This window comes from Sitophilus oryzae, unplaced genomic scaffold (genome assembly GCF_002938485.1).
Source record: "Sitophilus oryzae breed Bouriz unplaced genomic scaffold, Soryzae_2.0 scaffold_847_pilon_pilon, whole genome shotgun sequence".
Classification (NCBI taxonomy): domain Eukaryota; kingdom Metazoa; phylum Arthropoda; class Insecta; order Coleoptera; family Curculionidae; genus Sitophilus; species Sitophilus oryzae.
The window spans coordinates 656748-675947 of record NW_022147469.1 but is presented as its reverse complement, the minus strand read 5'-3'; the positions used below and the strand labels follow the sequence as shown (position 1 = coordinate 675947).

At 32.4% G+C, this 19200-nt stretch overlaps 1 protein-coding gene across 1 annotated transcript; it reads right to left on the bottom strand.

Moving 5' to 3' along the window:
- Window positions 1–14896: 14896 nt before the first annotated feature.
- On the bottom strand, window positions 14897–16668 carry LOC115889782 (protein fork head-like). The gene has a single exon (XM_030909863.1). It carries the CDS (start codon window positions 16322–16324, stop codon window positions 15032–15034), a length of 1293 nt encoding a protein of 430 aa, XP_030765723.1. The 5' UTR covers window positions 16325–16668; the 3' UTR covers window positions 14897–15031.
- Window positions 16669–19200: the final 2532 nt, after the last annotated feature.

Sequence of the window (19200 nt, the reverse complement as noted above, 5' to 3'; positions counted from 1 at the left end):
TTGAATAAAAGTTTTGTTGAAAATAGTTTCTTTTATTTTAACAAGAGTTATGAGTATAAATATTTTTAAGAAAGACCATCAATCATCAATCGCATACCGTTGACATAATTTTTTGGTAGATTCTACACATTTGGGCGAGGTTTCAAAAAATGTTTCGCCAGTGCCTTTTTTACCCCCTCGTCCTCTATTTTTTATTTTGAAAGTTGGCAACTCTATAGATGGGATTAAGATTAGTTCACAGTTCATACTGATCTGGCCGAAGAATTGTATAATTTTAATAAAGACAATAGAAAACAAATCAATATACTCAATCATTGTCTACCACATTCAAAGTAGTTCAGACATATTATTATGCAATAAATAACGCTATATTGACCATCTTTTTTAATTTAAATCTCTTCACAAAATAAAACGGTGATTGTATAGCGAGACACGAGAAGAAAATACATTATTTTCGTTTGAACGAAGTCAAGTTCAAAAAGTTATAAATGTTAAGTATAAATATTTAAGCCTCAATTAGCACTTCGACCAGTTACAGCTGTCGACCGCTGTATTAGCGAGTATCTATTTGTGGTTCTGCGAATCCCCCTGGTTTTTTGGTTGTTAAACGTGATATTTCGACGTTATGCCTTAAAAATATTTCACTGGAGATTTCAGAAAAAAAATCCTTAATAAGACATCATGATATAATCTTCCATGTACATATACAGGGTGAGTTTCCTACGATGTTCTCTATGGGCATCTCGGAAACTACTGGAGATAGAGAGTCGGTTAAATGGGGAAAGAATTGCAGTTTTGAGGGGTCATAAATATGCGCCTTTCAGATTTTTGAAAAAGTTCATGGCTTACTAGATATTTCGAAAAAAACAAATTTTGGCTATTTTAAAAATTATCCCTAATTTCATTACAATCTATTTTAGACAAATAGTGTCCAGATAAAAGTTGTAGATAATCATATTCCTAATGAGTTTGTGTTCTCCGATTTTTTATAAAACCTGTCATTTTTGACATATGACACAAACATATGTTTTTTTTAATGGAAACCATAGTGGGCTGTGACTTCATAAAAAGCGCCATTTTTTAATCTTTTCAGCAATATAAGCTATAATATGTTTCTTTCACAAAATTACTGAGTTATAGCCAATTCTTATCTTTCTTGACTAATTTCACTTAGCCATGGAAACAAGTTCAATCGTCGTTGCTCTCAGAAATGTGAAATTGAAATTAAAATAAATTAAAATAAACAAAAAATGTAAATAAAAATTTTTCAAATGAAGAAAAGCGTGTGGGATTATTGGTTCAACAGTAGGGAAGAAGGGGGTTTCTGCGCCAGGAGCAGGAGCAGAGCGCACAGCGCATGCGCGTAAATCAGCTAGGAACATGTAAAATACGCTAATAAACAAGAATAAACAGGTTTGGTTTGGTTTGAACAGCTTTTGATCAGCTTTGAACCGCTTTTTAGCTTAAAACAACAGGCCTGTTCATTTTTTGTTCATACTTTTAAAGCTGTTCAAACCAAACCAAACCTGTTTATTCTTGTTTATTAGCGTATTTTACATGTTCCTAGCTGATTTACGCGCATGCGCTGTGCGCTCTGCTCCTGCTCCTGGCGCAGAAACCCCCTTCTACCCCTACTTTCAACTTTTCTTGGCCATACAGGATACGTTGATCGGTGAAAGTTACTTACGTTTTCTAGAGAACGGTTTTCAATGGTGTTCAAATTTTGTTGTGATTTATAACTTAAAAAAGACAAAATATGTTATTAAACGGCTCTTTACAATTTAGATTACACAAACTAAAACTCAAAAAAATATTATCACTACGTACACTTTAAGTTATTTTAGAAAATGTTCAAAAAATCCGCAATTATTTTGAGTACATAAATGCATCTTTTTAAAACTGAATTTCTAGGTATTCTCTCAGAACGACTGGTCGCCTTAATTAAACTTCTCCTGTTCCGCCTCTTCGAGTGCCTCTCTTAATTCATAAGTTTTTTTGTAAACCTTGTTGTTAACCATACCGCATAAAAAAATCTAAAATGGATAGGTCAGGTGATCGAGGAGACCCATGCAATTGGTCCACCTCCCTGAGTCTACATAATTATGATATAAATAATTTTTTAAATAACATTTCTTTTATTGTGGGGGGGGGGGATTGGTGCGTCATAATGAAAGTCATGTTGGAACCAATGTATTAATGCGCGAGTATCTAAATTTAACTTTTGCAACATGTCGTGAAAACCGTTTTCTAAAAAACGTAACGTTCACCGGTCAACATATCCTCGAAACTGTATAGCCAAGAAAAGTTGAACGAATAATTCTACACGCTGTTCTTCATTTAAAAAACTCTTATTTACAATTTTAGTTTATGTTAATTTACAAAGATTGGATGTGACAATTTCACATTTCTAAGAGCAACGACTATTGAACTTCTTTCCATGGCTAACTAAGTGAAATTAGTCAAGAAAGATAAGAATTGGTTATAACTCAGTAATTTTGTGAAAGAAACATATTATAGCTTATATCGTTGAAAAGCTTAAAAAACGGCGCTTTTTATGAAGTCATGGCCAACTATGGTTTCCATTTAAAAAAACATATGTTTGTGTCATATGTCAAAAATGACAGGCTTTAGAAAAAAGCGGAGGACACAATCTCATTAGGGATGTGATTATCTACAACTTTTATCTGAAAACTTTTTGTCTAAAATAGCTTATAATGGAATTAGGGACAATTTTTAAAATAGCCATAATTTGTTTTTTTCGAAATATCTAGTAAGCCATGAACTTTTTCGAAAATCTGAAAAGCGCATATTTATGACCCCACAAAACTGCAATTCTTTCCCCATTTAACTGACTCTCTATCTCCAGTAGTTTCCTAGATACCCATAAAGAACATCGTAGGAAACTCACCCTGTATAACTCATATTCATAATATGAATAGACCCAAGATATACAAGCCACAGAGGTGGATATACAGGGTGTTTCAAAAAACATGTACCATCTCTCGTGGGGAGATTTCTGTTAAAAATAAGATTTATTTTTCATATCAATATAGGCCCGATTCTGTTTTGTTTCGTAGCTAGAGGGTCTTAATATTTTTTCGATTTGTTATAATTTTCTTCCAAGTACTTTTAGCGTTTCGAATGAAGTTTTGAGGGTAAAAGTTACTATAAATGCGACATATTTTAAAGCTAAAAAAGTGTTGACGTATTCACCACGAATATGCATATGGGTTATCAATGGAATATTTTTGGAATGTACGCCACTGACCTGTTTCTCTCTTGTGAGCGAAATATAAGCAGTTTAATGCCGAATAAAAGTTGTCTCTTGATATTTATCCGATTTTTAATAGCAACCTTTAAAAAATGTAATATCATTAACGAAGAAAGTTTTAAATAAGTATACACATTGATTCCTCATCAAAAAATATGAAAAAAAGTTCCTATAAACATGGATATGGAAATGCATAGTTTTAGAGTTACAGGATGTTAAAACTTTTTAAAATTAGTTTTTTTTGTAATTACATTTAGGTTGGACTAGTCGCACATAATAGTAATAATATTTAATAATAAGTTAGGTAAAATATATAAGTTATTAATTTTATTTTTATTAATTGTGATTAATAAAATTGTGTTTATCTCATCAAGGAGGCTGAATTCGACAAAATATCAAGACATAACTTTTAATTAGCATTAAACGGCCTACACAATTTTAATATCAAAAGAAAAAAGTCAGTGGCGCACATGTTTTTTTTTGAAGAATATTCTAGTGATAATCCATTTGCAAGTCCCTGATGAATTTATCGACACATTTTAGCATTAAAATATGTAGCACATATAGTAACTTTTACCCTCAAAATTTAATTCGAATCGCTAAAAGTACCTGAAACATAATTATAAAAAATCGAAAGATTATTAAGCTACGAAACAAAGCAGAATCGGACCTACATTGATATGAAAAAAAATCTTATTTTTACGCGAGGAATCTTCCCATGAGAGATGGCACATGTAAGCGCCCCTCCCAGTGGTCTTTGAATGGACAGAGCTGGGAGATGGCTGACTTAATTAGGAAATGAAAAATAGCTTCAAAGTTGCTTTTGCTCATGTGACAGACACAAAAAATATTTATTTCAATATAACTCGTTAATAATATATGTATTTTATTCTTTTCACACCGATTGTTTGAAAAGAATGTATATAGTACTAAGCAAAGATTATTAGAAGGCAGACTTAATTATTCCTGTAGATGCTGGAATAGTTCAACTGCAACAAAGGAAAAAAAAATTAGTATATTAAAATTTCTTAAAATTTTTCAATGATTAATAATCCTATAATGATAGTGATTAATAATCCTATAAATTAGTAATGATTAATCATCCTATGCTGCTAAAAAGCGAAAAAGATCTGGTGGGCTACACTAAAAGAAAGAACATTGCAATTGCTAAAACACTAAGGCCTCGATGAATTAGCTGAAATGTCTTGATTGTTTTGCTAGTTATATCTCAAACGCTATATCAAAATAAATATCGAATCTATTAAATTCTAGTTACTACTAAGCAGTGGCGTAGCAAGGCGGGGGCGGAAGGGGCGGGCCGCCCCGGGGTGCCCCTCCAAGTACCTGCGGAGCGACAAAAAATTGTTATAAAAGCGGCGGACGGATTCTGTAGGGGCGGCAATCCTCTCTCCTAGAAGCTCTCCGCCCCGGGCGCCCCTAACTCACGCTACGCCACTGCTACTAAGTCTAGTTAATGTTTTAAAAGTATGTTTGTATATCATTTTATATTTAATATTAAAATTACTTCGATTGTTTAAAATTTACAAAATAAAATACCTAGTTAAGAAATTGAACAGGTCAGCATCAGGGTTCGGAAGTAGTTAATTAAGAAGTAGATTACCTGATTAACTACGTGTACTTTTTCTTCAAAAACTAGGTCTTTTCCCGTTCATTAACTACATGAAAATTACGTTAATAAACTACCTATTGATATTATGAATAACTTTACTTTGTATGAGGAGTCTAAATAATATGATGTGAATGGTTATATTTAAAGCCATATTTCTTCTGTTTTCTTAAATACAGTATATGTTTTCTAAAGCTTCAACTTATTATAACCTCAGATCAAACCTTTGACATTTGAAAGTTACATACATATGTTACATAAACTACACCCCCTACATAAACTACATTAACTACATGTAATGTAGTTTATGTAGTTTTTAAAAGTAACATGTAGTTTTCCGAACCCTGGTCAGCATCCCTCACAATACAAGTGCCCTCGATACGCCTCTGCATCAACTAAATGCAGTGGCGCATCTAGAGACTAAGTCTGGGAGGGCTAGTGGCAGTTTTTAAGTAAAGTATATGAGGTTTAAGATAAGTAAATTTGCGGCTGAAAGGTACCGTATGATCGAAAAAAACGTCAGCGATGGCTATGAAATGAAGATCGCTGTCATTCTATATGGGAAATTGTCATCGATCATTTCCCAGCCAACTGGACGCCGTTTTTTTTCGATCATACGATAATACCACTGCGGAAAAAATAACATGGATTGGACCGGATTTTCTATTTTGATTGGCATTATTAATTCCTGTTGTGACAATTTTATTTTATAAAACATCTTAGCATATTGGTATTTTTTTTTCTGAAACTACCACCATTACCCCTCCCATTTATACGCCCCTGACTAAATGCATATTTATAATATAAATTATATATTAAATTCTTAAAATATTCCTCATATATTGTTTTATTTGATATACCTTTATTTGCTTAAGCATATATTACAGAGAATGTGGTAGATATTTTGTTTCAAAAATAATTTAAATATGCAAAGACAAATGCCAGTTTTCTACTCGGAATTTAAAACTATAGTATAATTAGGTAGGTGTGTCTTCGGTATATCCATTAATTCACTTTTTTTAAGAAATGTGTTAAAAAAATAACATATTCGGATTTAGTTTCTGTTTGTATATCCTCCATACATTGTGTTCTTAACAGGTTATGTAAATTTTGTAATTCCATATAGATTCGTGGTACTTCATTTGTTAATATTTAATGAATGCGGTTTTTCATGATGGTTTATTTGTATAATTTCTACCAATAAAAGAATACGGAGGTAATTCCTATAATGATATAGATACAGAGCGATCAACAATGATTGAAATAGTTGGGTATTCTGATTTTGCTCGTTTGGTTGGCAATAAATTTAAGAAACTAGAATATTTATCGGACGGTTAATGTTATCACTTAACATCAAGATGTAACAGCGTTACATCACACAAACCTCTAAAATCTTTTCTATTACAATATTGCCAACTACTTCAATCACAATCATTGTTGATCACTGCGTGGATCTATTTTTAATAAAAGCACGAAATTTCTAATAAAAAATTGTTTAGTTAATTGTTTTTTACATTGATATCAACTAAATGTAATGAAGAACAGCTTCAAAATAAATATTAATAAAATATTTAACTAGATCTTTAAATGCTCATTTTTTTTAATGATTATTACATTACCAAAATACCCTCTAGCAAGTACCCTAGTCTTCTTTTTATCACGATACAATGATAAATATTCGAAGAAGCAAGCTGGGACTTGAACAGCAACATTTCATAAAACCTTCAGATGTAAACAGCGTGTTACATTTTTTTCTTAACTTGTTTATTTTGAGTCACTAAACAATTTAAGGGCCTCGTTTAAAATGTTATCTAAACAAATTTCAAAATAATTGATTCTAAGTTCAGTCCAACTGAAATTATAATCTTCCAAAGTCCATCGATATTTGTTTTAATTCTAACTTTTCTTCTTTGACAAACAGTCTGTCAACGCACTGTATTTTTTAAGAGGCAGAATTCTCCATTAGGTGCTTTTAAATTAACTCATGCATTTTACAAGTTGTTTGAAACTTCAAAGAATTCTCTTTGCTTACACATGTCTTTAAATATTAACTTTTACCGACGAAGACCACATACAACGAAAAACAATTTTGTTTTAAACTACCATTTTTTGCCGAATTTCATTAAGAAAAAAGACTTAAAAATGATTTCTTTTTACAGGGTGGTCCAATAATGGAGAAGAGGAAATTCCTCTAGGAAACAAGTATGTATGTGGAAATTATCTTTAAGTTCTAAAGTTGGTAACAAAAGAGGTAATAGCAATATAAAAAAGTGAAAATGCTAATGTTCTCTTAAATTTTTTTAATTAAGATACTTTGAAAATATAAACCCTGTGTAAGTACGCTCACAGGCACGAAAAACGGGCACCTTAAAATTTTCATGTATTTTAAAGTTTTATATAGGGTGGCGCACCTCATTCACCTCGGTTGATTATACGAAAACGGAAAGATGTAGAAACAAAATATTTTATGGGTATATGTGGGCAGACAATGTGTACAATTTAAAATTATTTTGAAATATACAGGGTGTTTCAGAACTAAGATCCATACCAAAGTTATATTTCTTCTTATGGAACACCCTGTATTTTATTTCATTTTTGGATTCTTGGGCCCAAAAAAATGCATTTATTATAAGGGTTAAATATGTGTAAAATCTTTAGTTTTTGAGATATTTAAACATATTTAAATCTGCATGCTACAATAGAATAGACTATTAACACCCTGTACATTACTTTTCAGAATTAATTCTTATGCTAAGGTAGAGAAATAAACTTTACTGAAAAATGGTATTGGTTCCTTAAATTTATACAGGGCTATCAAAAGTTGCTGATCTATTTTAAGGATATATTTTATAAAAAAACTTCGTTATTTCAAATACAACGCCCTGTATTTTTTTAGATAAATCGAAGCAGATTCAAATGCCCTTTCAAACTATATTAGGGCTTCCTATACCTATCTAGCTCAGATTTTGAATAAAAAGCGATTTTTAAATAAAATTGCAATCAAGATGGCTGGTGTCGCCATGGCAATTTTCTAGTGACAGTAACTATTTTAACTTATTAATTTATTAACAGTAGTGGGAAAAATATCAAGCTTTTGGTGATTTTGATTGTTCTGGATTGAATATGTAGTCATACATGGTAAATGGTAGCAGAATCATAGAAATTTCTCATTAAAGCAAGACAAATGAATGCATCTCAAATCTCAAACACTGGGTTGATCCTCATTTTCAAGTCCACAAAACTGTATCTGATCATACCTATACTGATTCTGCACGAAATAATTGATTGTGAAAAAGGAAAGAAATTTTTCTTAAATTCTTATAGAAAAATAATGCAATAATTGCTTGCAACTAAATAGTAATATTTTCAAAGATCACTTATACTTATCATTTATATACCGGGTGCGTCTCAAAACTGGCTCACTCCTATAACTTGTTTATTTTTTCAGATGAAAAAACGAGATTTGGTATGTTAGTATACGACATAAATTAGGATTAATTGGACGTATTCAATTGTTTTTGATCACTTCCTCTTTCACCGGAAATTAATAAAACTTTTGATTTTTAAATGTCAACCTCGGTATATTTCTACTTTATGCGATAGAAAATGACAATCTGAATAAAATGACATATCATATGTCAACTTTTGACATTTTCGCATATGGTTTATTTGAAATTGTAACATACGGTTCATGACCATAATCTGACTCGAAATATCAAGTGTGTGGTACAAAATTATTCCTAAAAAATTCTTTTTCCAAATATGCAAATAAGCCACTTGTTCCATTTGAAAAAATTGGCATATGATTAAAAATACGATTTGGGCATTTTTTAACCGACAAGGACAAGACACGAAAAACATTAGACGATCAAATCTATTTTTCCAAGGCTCTTTGTTTAAAAATTAGTGTTTTTAACACAACCATGGCACTCTAGATTGAAATTTAAAATACGATTTTTTTAGCAAAAATGTCAAAAGTTGACATATGATATGTCATTCTACTCAGAGTGTCATTTTCTATCGAATAAACCAGAAATATACCGACGGTGCCATTTAAAAATCAATAGTTTTTCGTTGAAACAAAAAAATAAATTAGTTATAGGGGAGAGTCACTTTCAAGATGCACCCGGTATAGAAAAAACAACAACCGCGGACCAAGATTGAACGAAGAGGAGAATTCTGAAGTACTTTTAAGTGAAATTTTATTGTTAAAGTAGCATAAATATGCTTACTTGTTATGGTGACATGTTAACTATTGGGGGGGAGGGGGGCGCCAGGTAGGGTATTCGCCCGGTTTCAATATTTCCCTTCCACCGGCCCTGCTTGCCTAACATGCAAACCTGGACACTTAAAACGGACATTATAAGGAAACTGCAGGTCGCACAAGGCTCAATGGAACGCAATATGCTGGGAATAACCAAGAAAGACTGTAAAAGAATAGAATGGATAAGACAAAAGACCCATGTAATAGATGCCATCCACAGAATCAAATCCCTCAAGTGGCAATGGGCAGGACACCTGGCAAGAAAGACGGACAACAGATGGACCACAAAAATTACAGCATGGTACTAGGAATTAAGAGACCTAGAATAAGTCCAAACCTGAGGTGGGACCATGATATTAGAAAATGAACAGGAATAACTTGGGCCCGCATAGTCAACAATAGACAACAATGTGCCCAAACTATTTGAGACAGAGTTTACCAAAAATGCTTTTTATATCTACTAGTGGGTAAATGAATTTGTAGATATATTACGACTTTTCTTGGAACTTTAGTTTCGGAGATATTAAAATACTTTTTATACTAGTGGGTAAATGAATTTGTAGATATATTAAGACTTTTCTTGGAACTTTAGTTTCGGAGATATAAATTTAATCGGACCTTTTTAAAAAAAAATAATTTTATTTTTCAGAAACTATTTGAGACAGACTTTACCAAAAATGCTTTTTCCCAAGTAGCATTTTCACGACTTGCGACTACATGTTTACTAAACACAACGTTGGATTAGTTACAAAAAATAGTTAGCTCCCTACCTTGGCTATTAAAATAAATTTAAACGTTTTTATAACGTTGTGCCGACGTTGGACTAGTACTACAGCAAAGTAGAAGCTTCTGCGACGTCGAATAAACGTTGTCTTGTAACCTTTTTTGCTTAAGTGATCTTTTAGGTATTCGGACAACGTAGTTACAACGTTGGATAATATAGAGTTTTCCGACGTCAGTTTCAGGACCTATTCCAACGTTATGCAAACGTCGTCTGTTTTACTTATTCCAACGTTGTTTAGATTTCCTTATTCTTACGTTGGTAGGACGTCGAGGCACTACCTTTTTGCAACTGTATTGAACCATAACCTTAAATCTTAAATTTTCACTTCATTGTTCTGTTCAGTCAGACAGTTCAGTGCTGTTTTTGTTTTTATAAAAAAAACTTATTTAAAATGGGACATAAGAAAGGTACATATAAAACTAAATTTAAATATACATCGGCATATATTACCGATAGTTTATCCACTCCCTCGTTTATTTAGATTATAGAGGGCGGCACAAGCTAGACTCTAGGATGACTAAATTAGGCAATCTTGCGACTAGTATACTACCTGTTAAGGCCGAACTGCGACTTTATTAGTCCAGTATGCGACTACTCGAATTACTCCATCTTAATCTCTAAACAACAAAGTGAAAGCCGCCATGTTGTTAAATAAGAAAATGTTTCGTTCCTAAAATAGCAATTCCTGCTTTTTGAATACATTAACTTGAAATATTTCACCCTAAAAAACACGCGGAAACAATTTTTTCGACTGCGAATAAATTATCTCATTTTACTAAAAAAAAAAATTCGAGAAAATTTTTAAAACTTCTTTAATTTTAAGGCCCGTTAGTATTTTTCAAAGTAGAAACAATACATTTATCAATAAAGTTGTTTGCGTTTAACTTTTTTGCCTTGGGTAACGATTTACAGAGTCGGTTAAAATGTTTCAATAATTATGATCTTCCAACATCCTCCACACTTAAATACTTTTGTTTTGTTTTCCTTCACTGCACATATATCTCTAACTAAATCATAAAAATAATATTTTTACTATAATTATCCCAATTTAGGATAAAACGCGACTTAGACGCCATATTAGTTTTGTATTTCTGTGAGTTAGGATTTTAAACAACGTTGCAGTTTGTACTAAATTAGGCTTCTAGCCAACGTCGGTATCCAACGTCGTTTCAACCCAAAAATTATTCTCCAAACTAGTGCAGACTAGGGTTGGCACGAGGTTGTGCCGACGTTGCGCCCCGACGTTTGGTTGCGTGACACAACGTTGTCCCGACGTCCAAATGCTGCTTGGGTTATATCTACTAGTGGGTAAATGAATTTGTAGATATATTACGACTTTTCTTGGAAGTTTAATTTCGGAGATATAAATTTAATAAGACCTTTTTAAAAAGGAATAACTTAGGCCCGCATAGTCAACAATAGACAACAATGTGTCCAACTACAAAGAGACTATCATAAATATGTGAGGGAGGCTACACCATAATTGGGAATGGACGAATAAGCTGAAAAAGATTGTTTATTTTTTTTCCTCATTATTTGGTGAATATTATAATCAAAATTTCTTTAACATCTAAGTGTAGTAGTGATGGGTTGTTATTTACCTATCTGTTATTTTATAACAATTATTTAGAAATAACATAACGCAACCGTTACTACTTCTAAAAAATAACACGTATAAAATAACGACCCGTAGAGATCGACTGTTCGTAAAAATTTATGTGTAAAATTAATTCGAACTCTAGTGTGTAGTTGGTTTACTTATAAAGAATATACTACACATTTTCTTCTATTTCTATTTTTTGACCGCAAATGGTAAAATCATAACTAAGAGCTTCTCGCCCGTCGAGTGAGATGCACCCTGTACACTGCTACGCAATTCAGGCGGATCCAGGGGCAGGGCGCGGGCGTTGGTAGATCGAAATGTAATAGGTATAGACGAGTGGCGACATTTTGGCTTTTTTATATCGCAATTTGTAAACAGCGCTTATTTGTAAACAACCACCGATTTTAGAGAGGTATTTTAGATAACAATCGATATTTAGAAATGTTTTGACACCCTGGAAATACTACCACCGAGCACGTCATTGTTGCAACTTGCAACTGCGTTAATACGCCTGGCGGTGACCACCTCCATACTCTTTCAGATATTTAGCAATAAAATAAAGAAACCTGTTGTTTTTAAGCTGTTATTTTGAGCTGTTTTTATAAATAACTATAACAGTTTCAACTGTTATCTAAAAATAACAGTTTTGCCCATCACTAAAGTGTAGAAAATTGTTGTCCGAAAACTACGAGTCAATAATTTGTGGATATAGATCGTTTGGACATAACATCATATTTGGCGTTTTTTTTAAATCATCTTTTGAAACGCTAAAAGTAACGACATAACTGCAATAATATAAGAAAATTGTATCATATATTTATTTTAACTTATCTATAGTTTACAATGTAATAAACCGTTTTTACCTTTAACAGTGTATTTTTTTATAACCCCCTTTTATCTAAAAAAATGTATTTCTGTGTTCTCACCATAATGTAAAATGACTAATACTACCTACATATTTTATATGATGAAATTATGGAATGTTTTGGTCATATTTCCCGATTCTGCTGTTGAAATAGCATTAGAAATTGACAGTGGTATGTGGTATACCGACACTTCAAAAAATCTACTATAATATCTACGATCAGAAAGTTTTCTGATCAAGCTGGTTTTGAAATTCTCAGGGATAATAGAATTTCATATAATTTCTCAAAGAATTAGTTAATGTGTCATCATAATGAGTGTCTTATTAATATACTATACCTAAAGCCTATCTATGAATAATATACAGGGCTGTTCGTTGTTCTCCACATATGACACGGAGTATTGTAGCTAAACGATAAGATTTTTACAAATTGTAAGTTTTGGGTTCGTTGAAGGACTATGAGAGTTACAATTTAAAAATAATTTTACAAGATAGAAAGTATCCCAAATAAATAAAAAATATCAAAGTTGTATTTTGTTAAATGGAAGACCCTGTATATTATTACATTTTTAGTTTTTACGATTAAAATAAAGGTAAATTTGATTAAGGTTTATCACTTAAACCTTACCGTTTTTTAAATATTTTCAATTTTGTGAAATTGCAGTAAAAAAATTAAAGCTTAAAAATAGTTGCTTTTTTCTGCGCTATTTTCTAGGCTAGGAATATCCTAAATATAGCAGTAAGAAGTATCTACTTAATAAAAAAAATAATATATGTAGGTATAAGAGAGACAACAATTGTATTAAATTTTTTAGAGTCTATTTGATAGGTATTTTGATTTAATTATAATAATAAAATTTTATGTTTGCGTTGATTCTTTCTTTATTAGGTTGTTTTTATTTTATTCAGTTAAAATTATTTCAGTTACATAGAATTTTCCCCAAAAATATTCTTATGTAAAATTTAATGCAATAAAAAATAAAAATATTTACTAATCATAAGTATGTTATCAATATATATGTTACGGTTAAAGTCCGATATCCGGTTAATGTCGACATTAACGTTTAACATGTTAATGTTTGGGTTAGGCTATGTTTTTGGTTGTTTTGTTGTGTGTTATTCTCGAGATTAACCGGATAATATCGACATTAACCGGACATCGGACCTTAACCGTAACCTATATCTATATCAAGTAAAAATTTCTAAATTAGTTAAAATTTAGTTTAACTAATTTTTTTAATGGATGGTTTTGTTCAATACTATTGTTCACCATTTATAACAAAAATACTTTAGGAATATTTCTTCAGTATACACTGATGCTAATAATGTAATAATTTCGAAGAAAAAATAAAAACATATTCACAAAAATGCTCCAAGAAAATTTTACTAATCTTGTAAACATAAATTTAAAATAAACAAAAATTAATGATCATCTTAGTGAAAATCAAATTTCAAATTAAAAAAGAAATCAATAAATTATAATAAAAATGATTTGTATGATTTTTATAATAAGGATATTGATATTATTTACTCCAACTGAAATGATAAAAATGGAAATAAAATTCAAGTTAAAAAATAAATAAAAATGAAAATAAAAATTATAGTAAAATCATTTGAAAAAAAATTAAAATAAGAATATGGATATTTGAAACTCCACAAGCTATTTGAAATAATAAAAAAAAACGATAACCAAATTTGATAAGAAATTTAATATATTATTTATTATATTTTACTTTTCTTTAAACTTAACGATTTTTCTAGTAATTTTTAAATATAAATTCATTATCCACTTTTTGTTTGTACTACAGTAATATTTCAAATATTTATCTTTTTAAAACACTAACAAAACTAGAAATGCCAAAAATGAAGAAAAAACTCTGTAAGATTAATAAATACCAAAACAACAATTTCACTTTGTAGAACATTTATTATGACAAAAAATTAATATACATAAATTATATATCTTCTTATTTTTTCAATTTTTAAAAGTTGCACATATTCATATCGATTTAATATACTTATACAAATTCCAAGTATATTAAGAACATCACATAATATTTGAATATAAATTTACATCTTTACAATTAGTTTACAATTTATACAGTTTTACCGTACATAAAGAGCTATATTTGTATATATATAAAAAGAAAACAGACAAAACAAATACTCCAAAAAACTTTAAAACCGTCTTTTCCACATCATGTTAAAGCATTTAAAAATAATTTAAGAAATACTTTGGAATGGTAAATTATAAAAAAGGGATTATTTTCAAAAAACTGTTCACATAATTTGTACTTCGACTAAAACCAAAACAGATCAAACTCTTGGTGAGATTTTTCGTAATCGGTAGAGTACTGTCTGAATCACGCACACGACATTTTAAAACAATATCACGCGTGGCACTAAAATTTTGCGTTTGCACATGTACTATTTACTGCAAAAAGTCATTTTTATTATTATAGATCTATGTAGATATCTTTGATTTGATGATTTTTCGCAGCAAATTCTCAATAGCGTCGTGTATCACCGATGTCTTTTATTTACAGCACAGAGAAAATTATTTACATCAATTTATTCGAGGTCACAAACTAAATTGTTTCTAGGCCAGAGGGTACTGTCACAAACTCGTCGTACCAGCAGACGTATGGTAGAGCGATGGGCTGTTGTAATAATCGTTCCCCAGTGACGTGTGATGGATAGCGTTGGGTAACGGGTTCAGGGTGTTGTACCCCGCATACTGCATATCCGCGTACATCTTTATATCTGACTTACTTTCTGTGGGAAGTAGCCTGGTAATGGAGAACGGGTGGTTCGAAGGCGTATAACCCGCCGGTTCCTGTTTGAGATGGTGGTTCATTGAACCATGATGCTGGAGCATCGCCTGGTGCTCACTTAACGCCAAGTGGTTGTTTCGGTTGATCATGGCAGATAATTCCTCGTGAGACATACCTTGATGGTGTTGCTGGTGCATGTTCAACTCGTTGGCGTTGAGAAGATTCATTTGTTCGACGTCGAGTTTGCTGGGGTGGATGTTCATCATCGAGCTCAAGTTGTTTTCGGTCTTTTCCAATGTGTTGTGAGATTTATCCTCGCTGGAATGTAAAGGTGTCTTTTTCCCTGAACTATTACTGTTGTCCATGCTGTGCGACGGGCTCTTGTGGGACTGCCTGATCAGTTCCTTCTTCTCGTCTTTGAACCGTTTCTGCCGGCGCAAATAACAACCGTTTTCGAACATGTTTCCTGAGTCCGGGTGTAAACTCCAGAACGAACCTTTCCCGGGTTTGTCCGGAGTCCGCGGAACTTTCACAAAACAGTCATTAAACGATAGAGAATGTCTGATTGAGTTCTGCCACCGTTGTTGATTCTGCCTGTAGAACGGGAACAAATCCATGATAAACTGGTAGATTTCCGATAAAGTTAGCATTTTCTGCGGACTATTCTGTATAGCCATCGTGATTAGCGAGATATAAGAGTACGGTGGTTTGGCGTGAGTATAGGATCTGCGATAGGGTTTTTCGTTTCGAACTCTCTGGAGCGCGGAGTTTGGAGACGTATCGCCTCCTCCCAAATCACCCCTACCTATCTGCGAGTAATTCGGCATCCCTGACATGGTCGTTCCCATACAAGAAGCCATGTTAGAAATCGGAGATCCTATCGCGGTGTATCCAAGTTGTGGAGACTCGTTCAGAGCTTGTTGTCTTTGGTGGATCCTCGGATTCATCGTCATGTTATTGGACATATCCGCTGAGAGCATACCGGAACCGAACATGGGTGCTTGAGGCGAGCAATTCATGGAGGCCATGGGCACGCAGGACATGGAGTTCATCGAGTACGTTGGAGTCATCGGCGTCATAGCGTTGCTCGAGGTGGACATGCTGGTCACGTCGGGATACAACTTTTGCGCGAGCATTTTTAGAACATTTGCACTATCCACTATTGCACCGAAGAAGGTATTTTCGAGGGAAAATCGCACTTTAACTGGGTCTTTACGCGCACTCGTTATTCGAAACAATCAATTCGATCTTAACTTGTCGTCGGAGGTTTTGTTTCATTGTTTACATCACGAACGGTTTCACAAACAAGTTAACACTTTAGGTATTCCAAACCTGCACTGATTGGAAAAACAAATACTCCTCGCAGCCTGTTTACTTAGATACTACAAGCCGATGTGAAGTACCAAGAGCTTTAGGTAGTCAAACACAGGGTCGTGAGGGGAGGGTGATCGCCATAGCGACGTACCGACCAATGGGCGACGCGGGCGAGCGGTTACTAATAGCAACGCAAGTTTGGAACGGCGGTGATTGGGTGCGCGCTATGGAAACTCCGTGGAACTTTGGGAGCGTGGGGCACGCCCACCGCGATTACGCCACCGTCGTCTGACCGGCGAACTAACAATTCTAATTCAACGATGTGTAGCAGCATCTCGATTCTGAGAAATGTACCGTACAGTAAAAAGTTTCTTTTTTTGTTTTTGTTGCCAAGTTTTAATGAAGATGAGATCGCAGTTTGTTGGGGAGTGATTTAATTTTTGCGCGCGCCAGTTTTGCTCGAGATAAATGGATAAGTTTGTGGCCACTTTCGTCAAAGTGATGTGAAAGGTAATTTTATGATTAAATTTCGATAAAACGCTTAAAGATGAGATATCTAGGAATGTACGGGCTATAATCTATACAAAATCACTTTGATCTGTTTCATTTATCGCCACAAAAATATTTTTTATGTCTCGATGGGAGTGTACCTATCGCTAATATTTTTAAGTTAGAGATATTATTTAGTCTAGAAAAAAGCAAGTAGAATATTTGATAACATAGTTTAAGTAACCGATTTTAATTACTATACGAGATTGATATTATCAAAATATGTAGATAATTCCGTGCATATCCTTAAAATGTTTTTTGGACTTCCGTCGGTAAGACGGTATAGGTATAAGTACTTATAGGTACTCTACCTCGCTATAGATTTGTTAAGGAAATGTATTATGTGTATAACTCTAAATTTTTGTTTGTTTGAGGTGACATTAGTTTTAAAATTAAGTGATTTAAATAATATTAAAACATTATATTAGACATTAAAAAATACTGCTTACTATTTTTCAATACAATTTATCATACAGTGACCGGCTGGAAAAACGCGCATCTTAAAATTTGCACGTACCTACTTATAAGTAGATATTTTCAAGCTCAATATATTTTGTTTTAGTTGGCCGGTTTTGGCGATTTTTTATAGTAGTTTGTAGCTAAATTATTTTTCTTTTTAAATTAAAAATTAAAGTTCCAATCTGTCTATTACACGAGAGAAAACAAAATTTTGCTATTTTGGCGAAAGTTTCAAACACGCTATGGAATGATTTAACAAAGTAAGGAATTTATAACGACCACGGTATAATCAAGGTACAGTATTTCTTTCTCGATAGCTTGTTTTTTCACCTCAGTAGCTTTATTTTTTGTAGGATATATTTGCTTTTGAAGAAAACAGTAATGATTTACAACAATTTTAGCATTAAAAGCGTGCCTTTTGCTTTTGGTCCTGTAATAATCAATACACCTATGAAATAGGTTTTTGGTTTTTATAATGTCACTTTCATTAAAAACTCATATTACTATTGTTTGTTGGGTAGGTACCTTCTCTAGCAAATAGTGTTTTAGGACCAGAAGTTGTATTGTTGCTTTGATTGAAGATGGTACTTAGTGGACTTTAAGCGGGCCTCACACGATCAGTATTATTGACAGTATTTTGGATGTTGTCAGTATTCCAAAATACTTTCAGGATTGCCAAAGTATATCAGTATACTGACAGTCCCATCAGTATTTTTGCCCTCACACAACCTTCCAAATACTTACAGTTTCAGAAATACTGTCAATAATACTGATCGTGTCAGGCCCGCTTTAAAACTACGTCTGTAAGAATATCCACCAATGATAATACTTTTTAATGGCCAGTGATATTACAAACTCAGTAAATACTATCTCATGGGTATATTGATTAGGACTTAAGACATGATTCTAATGCTAAAATTGCTGTATATTGTTACTGTCTTCTTCAAAACCGAATATTTCCAACAAAAAAAGCTATTAAGATGAATAAAATACCAAGAAAGGATGCACTTTGATGATAAAGTGGTTTTTAAATTCAATACTTTGTTAAACAATTCCACAGGGTGTTTCAAACTTTCGCCAAAGTAAAACTTTCTTTTCGCTCGTGTACCTACCTAATAGACACATGGGAACTTCAATAATTATTAATGTAAAAGAGTCTACAAATACATATAAATAATTCAGCTACAAATTGCTTAGAAATCCTCAAAATCGGCCCACTGGAACAAATTACACTCACTGAATTTTAAAATGAAATTTTTAAGGAGTAGGTAGTTACGAGTATATCTCGTATCACACAAAAAATGTTTTAATCTCTTTATGGGAGTGTATAATGTACTCTAAATTTGTAAGTGCATCTAGATATTTAGTCTAGTCGGACAAACAAAATATTGATAACAATATTTAGTTAACTAACTTAATTAAGTACTAAATATAATTTTACCTATTATACAAGATTTGCTATTTATTTGAGCAAAATTTGAAATTTCGCGCATTCCATTTTTGGTGCTGTGTTTCCGTCGGCAAGGACAGTAGTTGACAATATTTGTGTATTCCTCACGTAAAAATAAGATTTATTTTTTATATCAACATATAGGACCGATTCTGCTTTGTTTCGTAGCTACAGGGTGTTAAATTATTAATATTTTTTCGATTTATTATAATTTTCTTCCAAGGACTTTTAGCCGTTTCG

What these genes read in the sequence shown, in the direction of transcription:
- LOC115889782 (XM_030909863.1), bottom strand. Translation starts at nt 16,324, where the DNA reads ATGCTCGCGCAAAAGTTGTATCCCGACGTGACCAGCATGTCCACCTCG.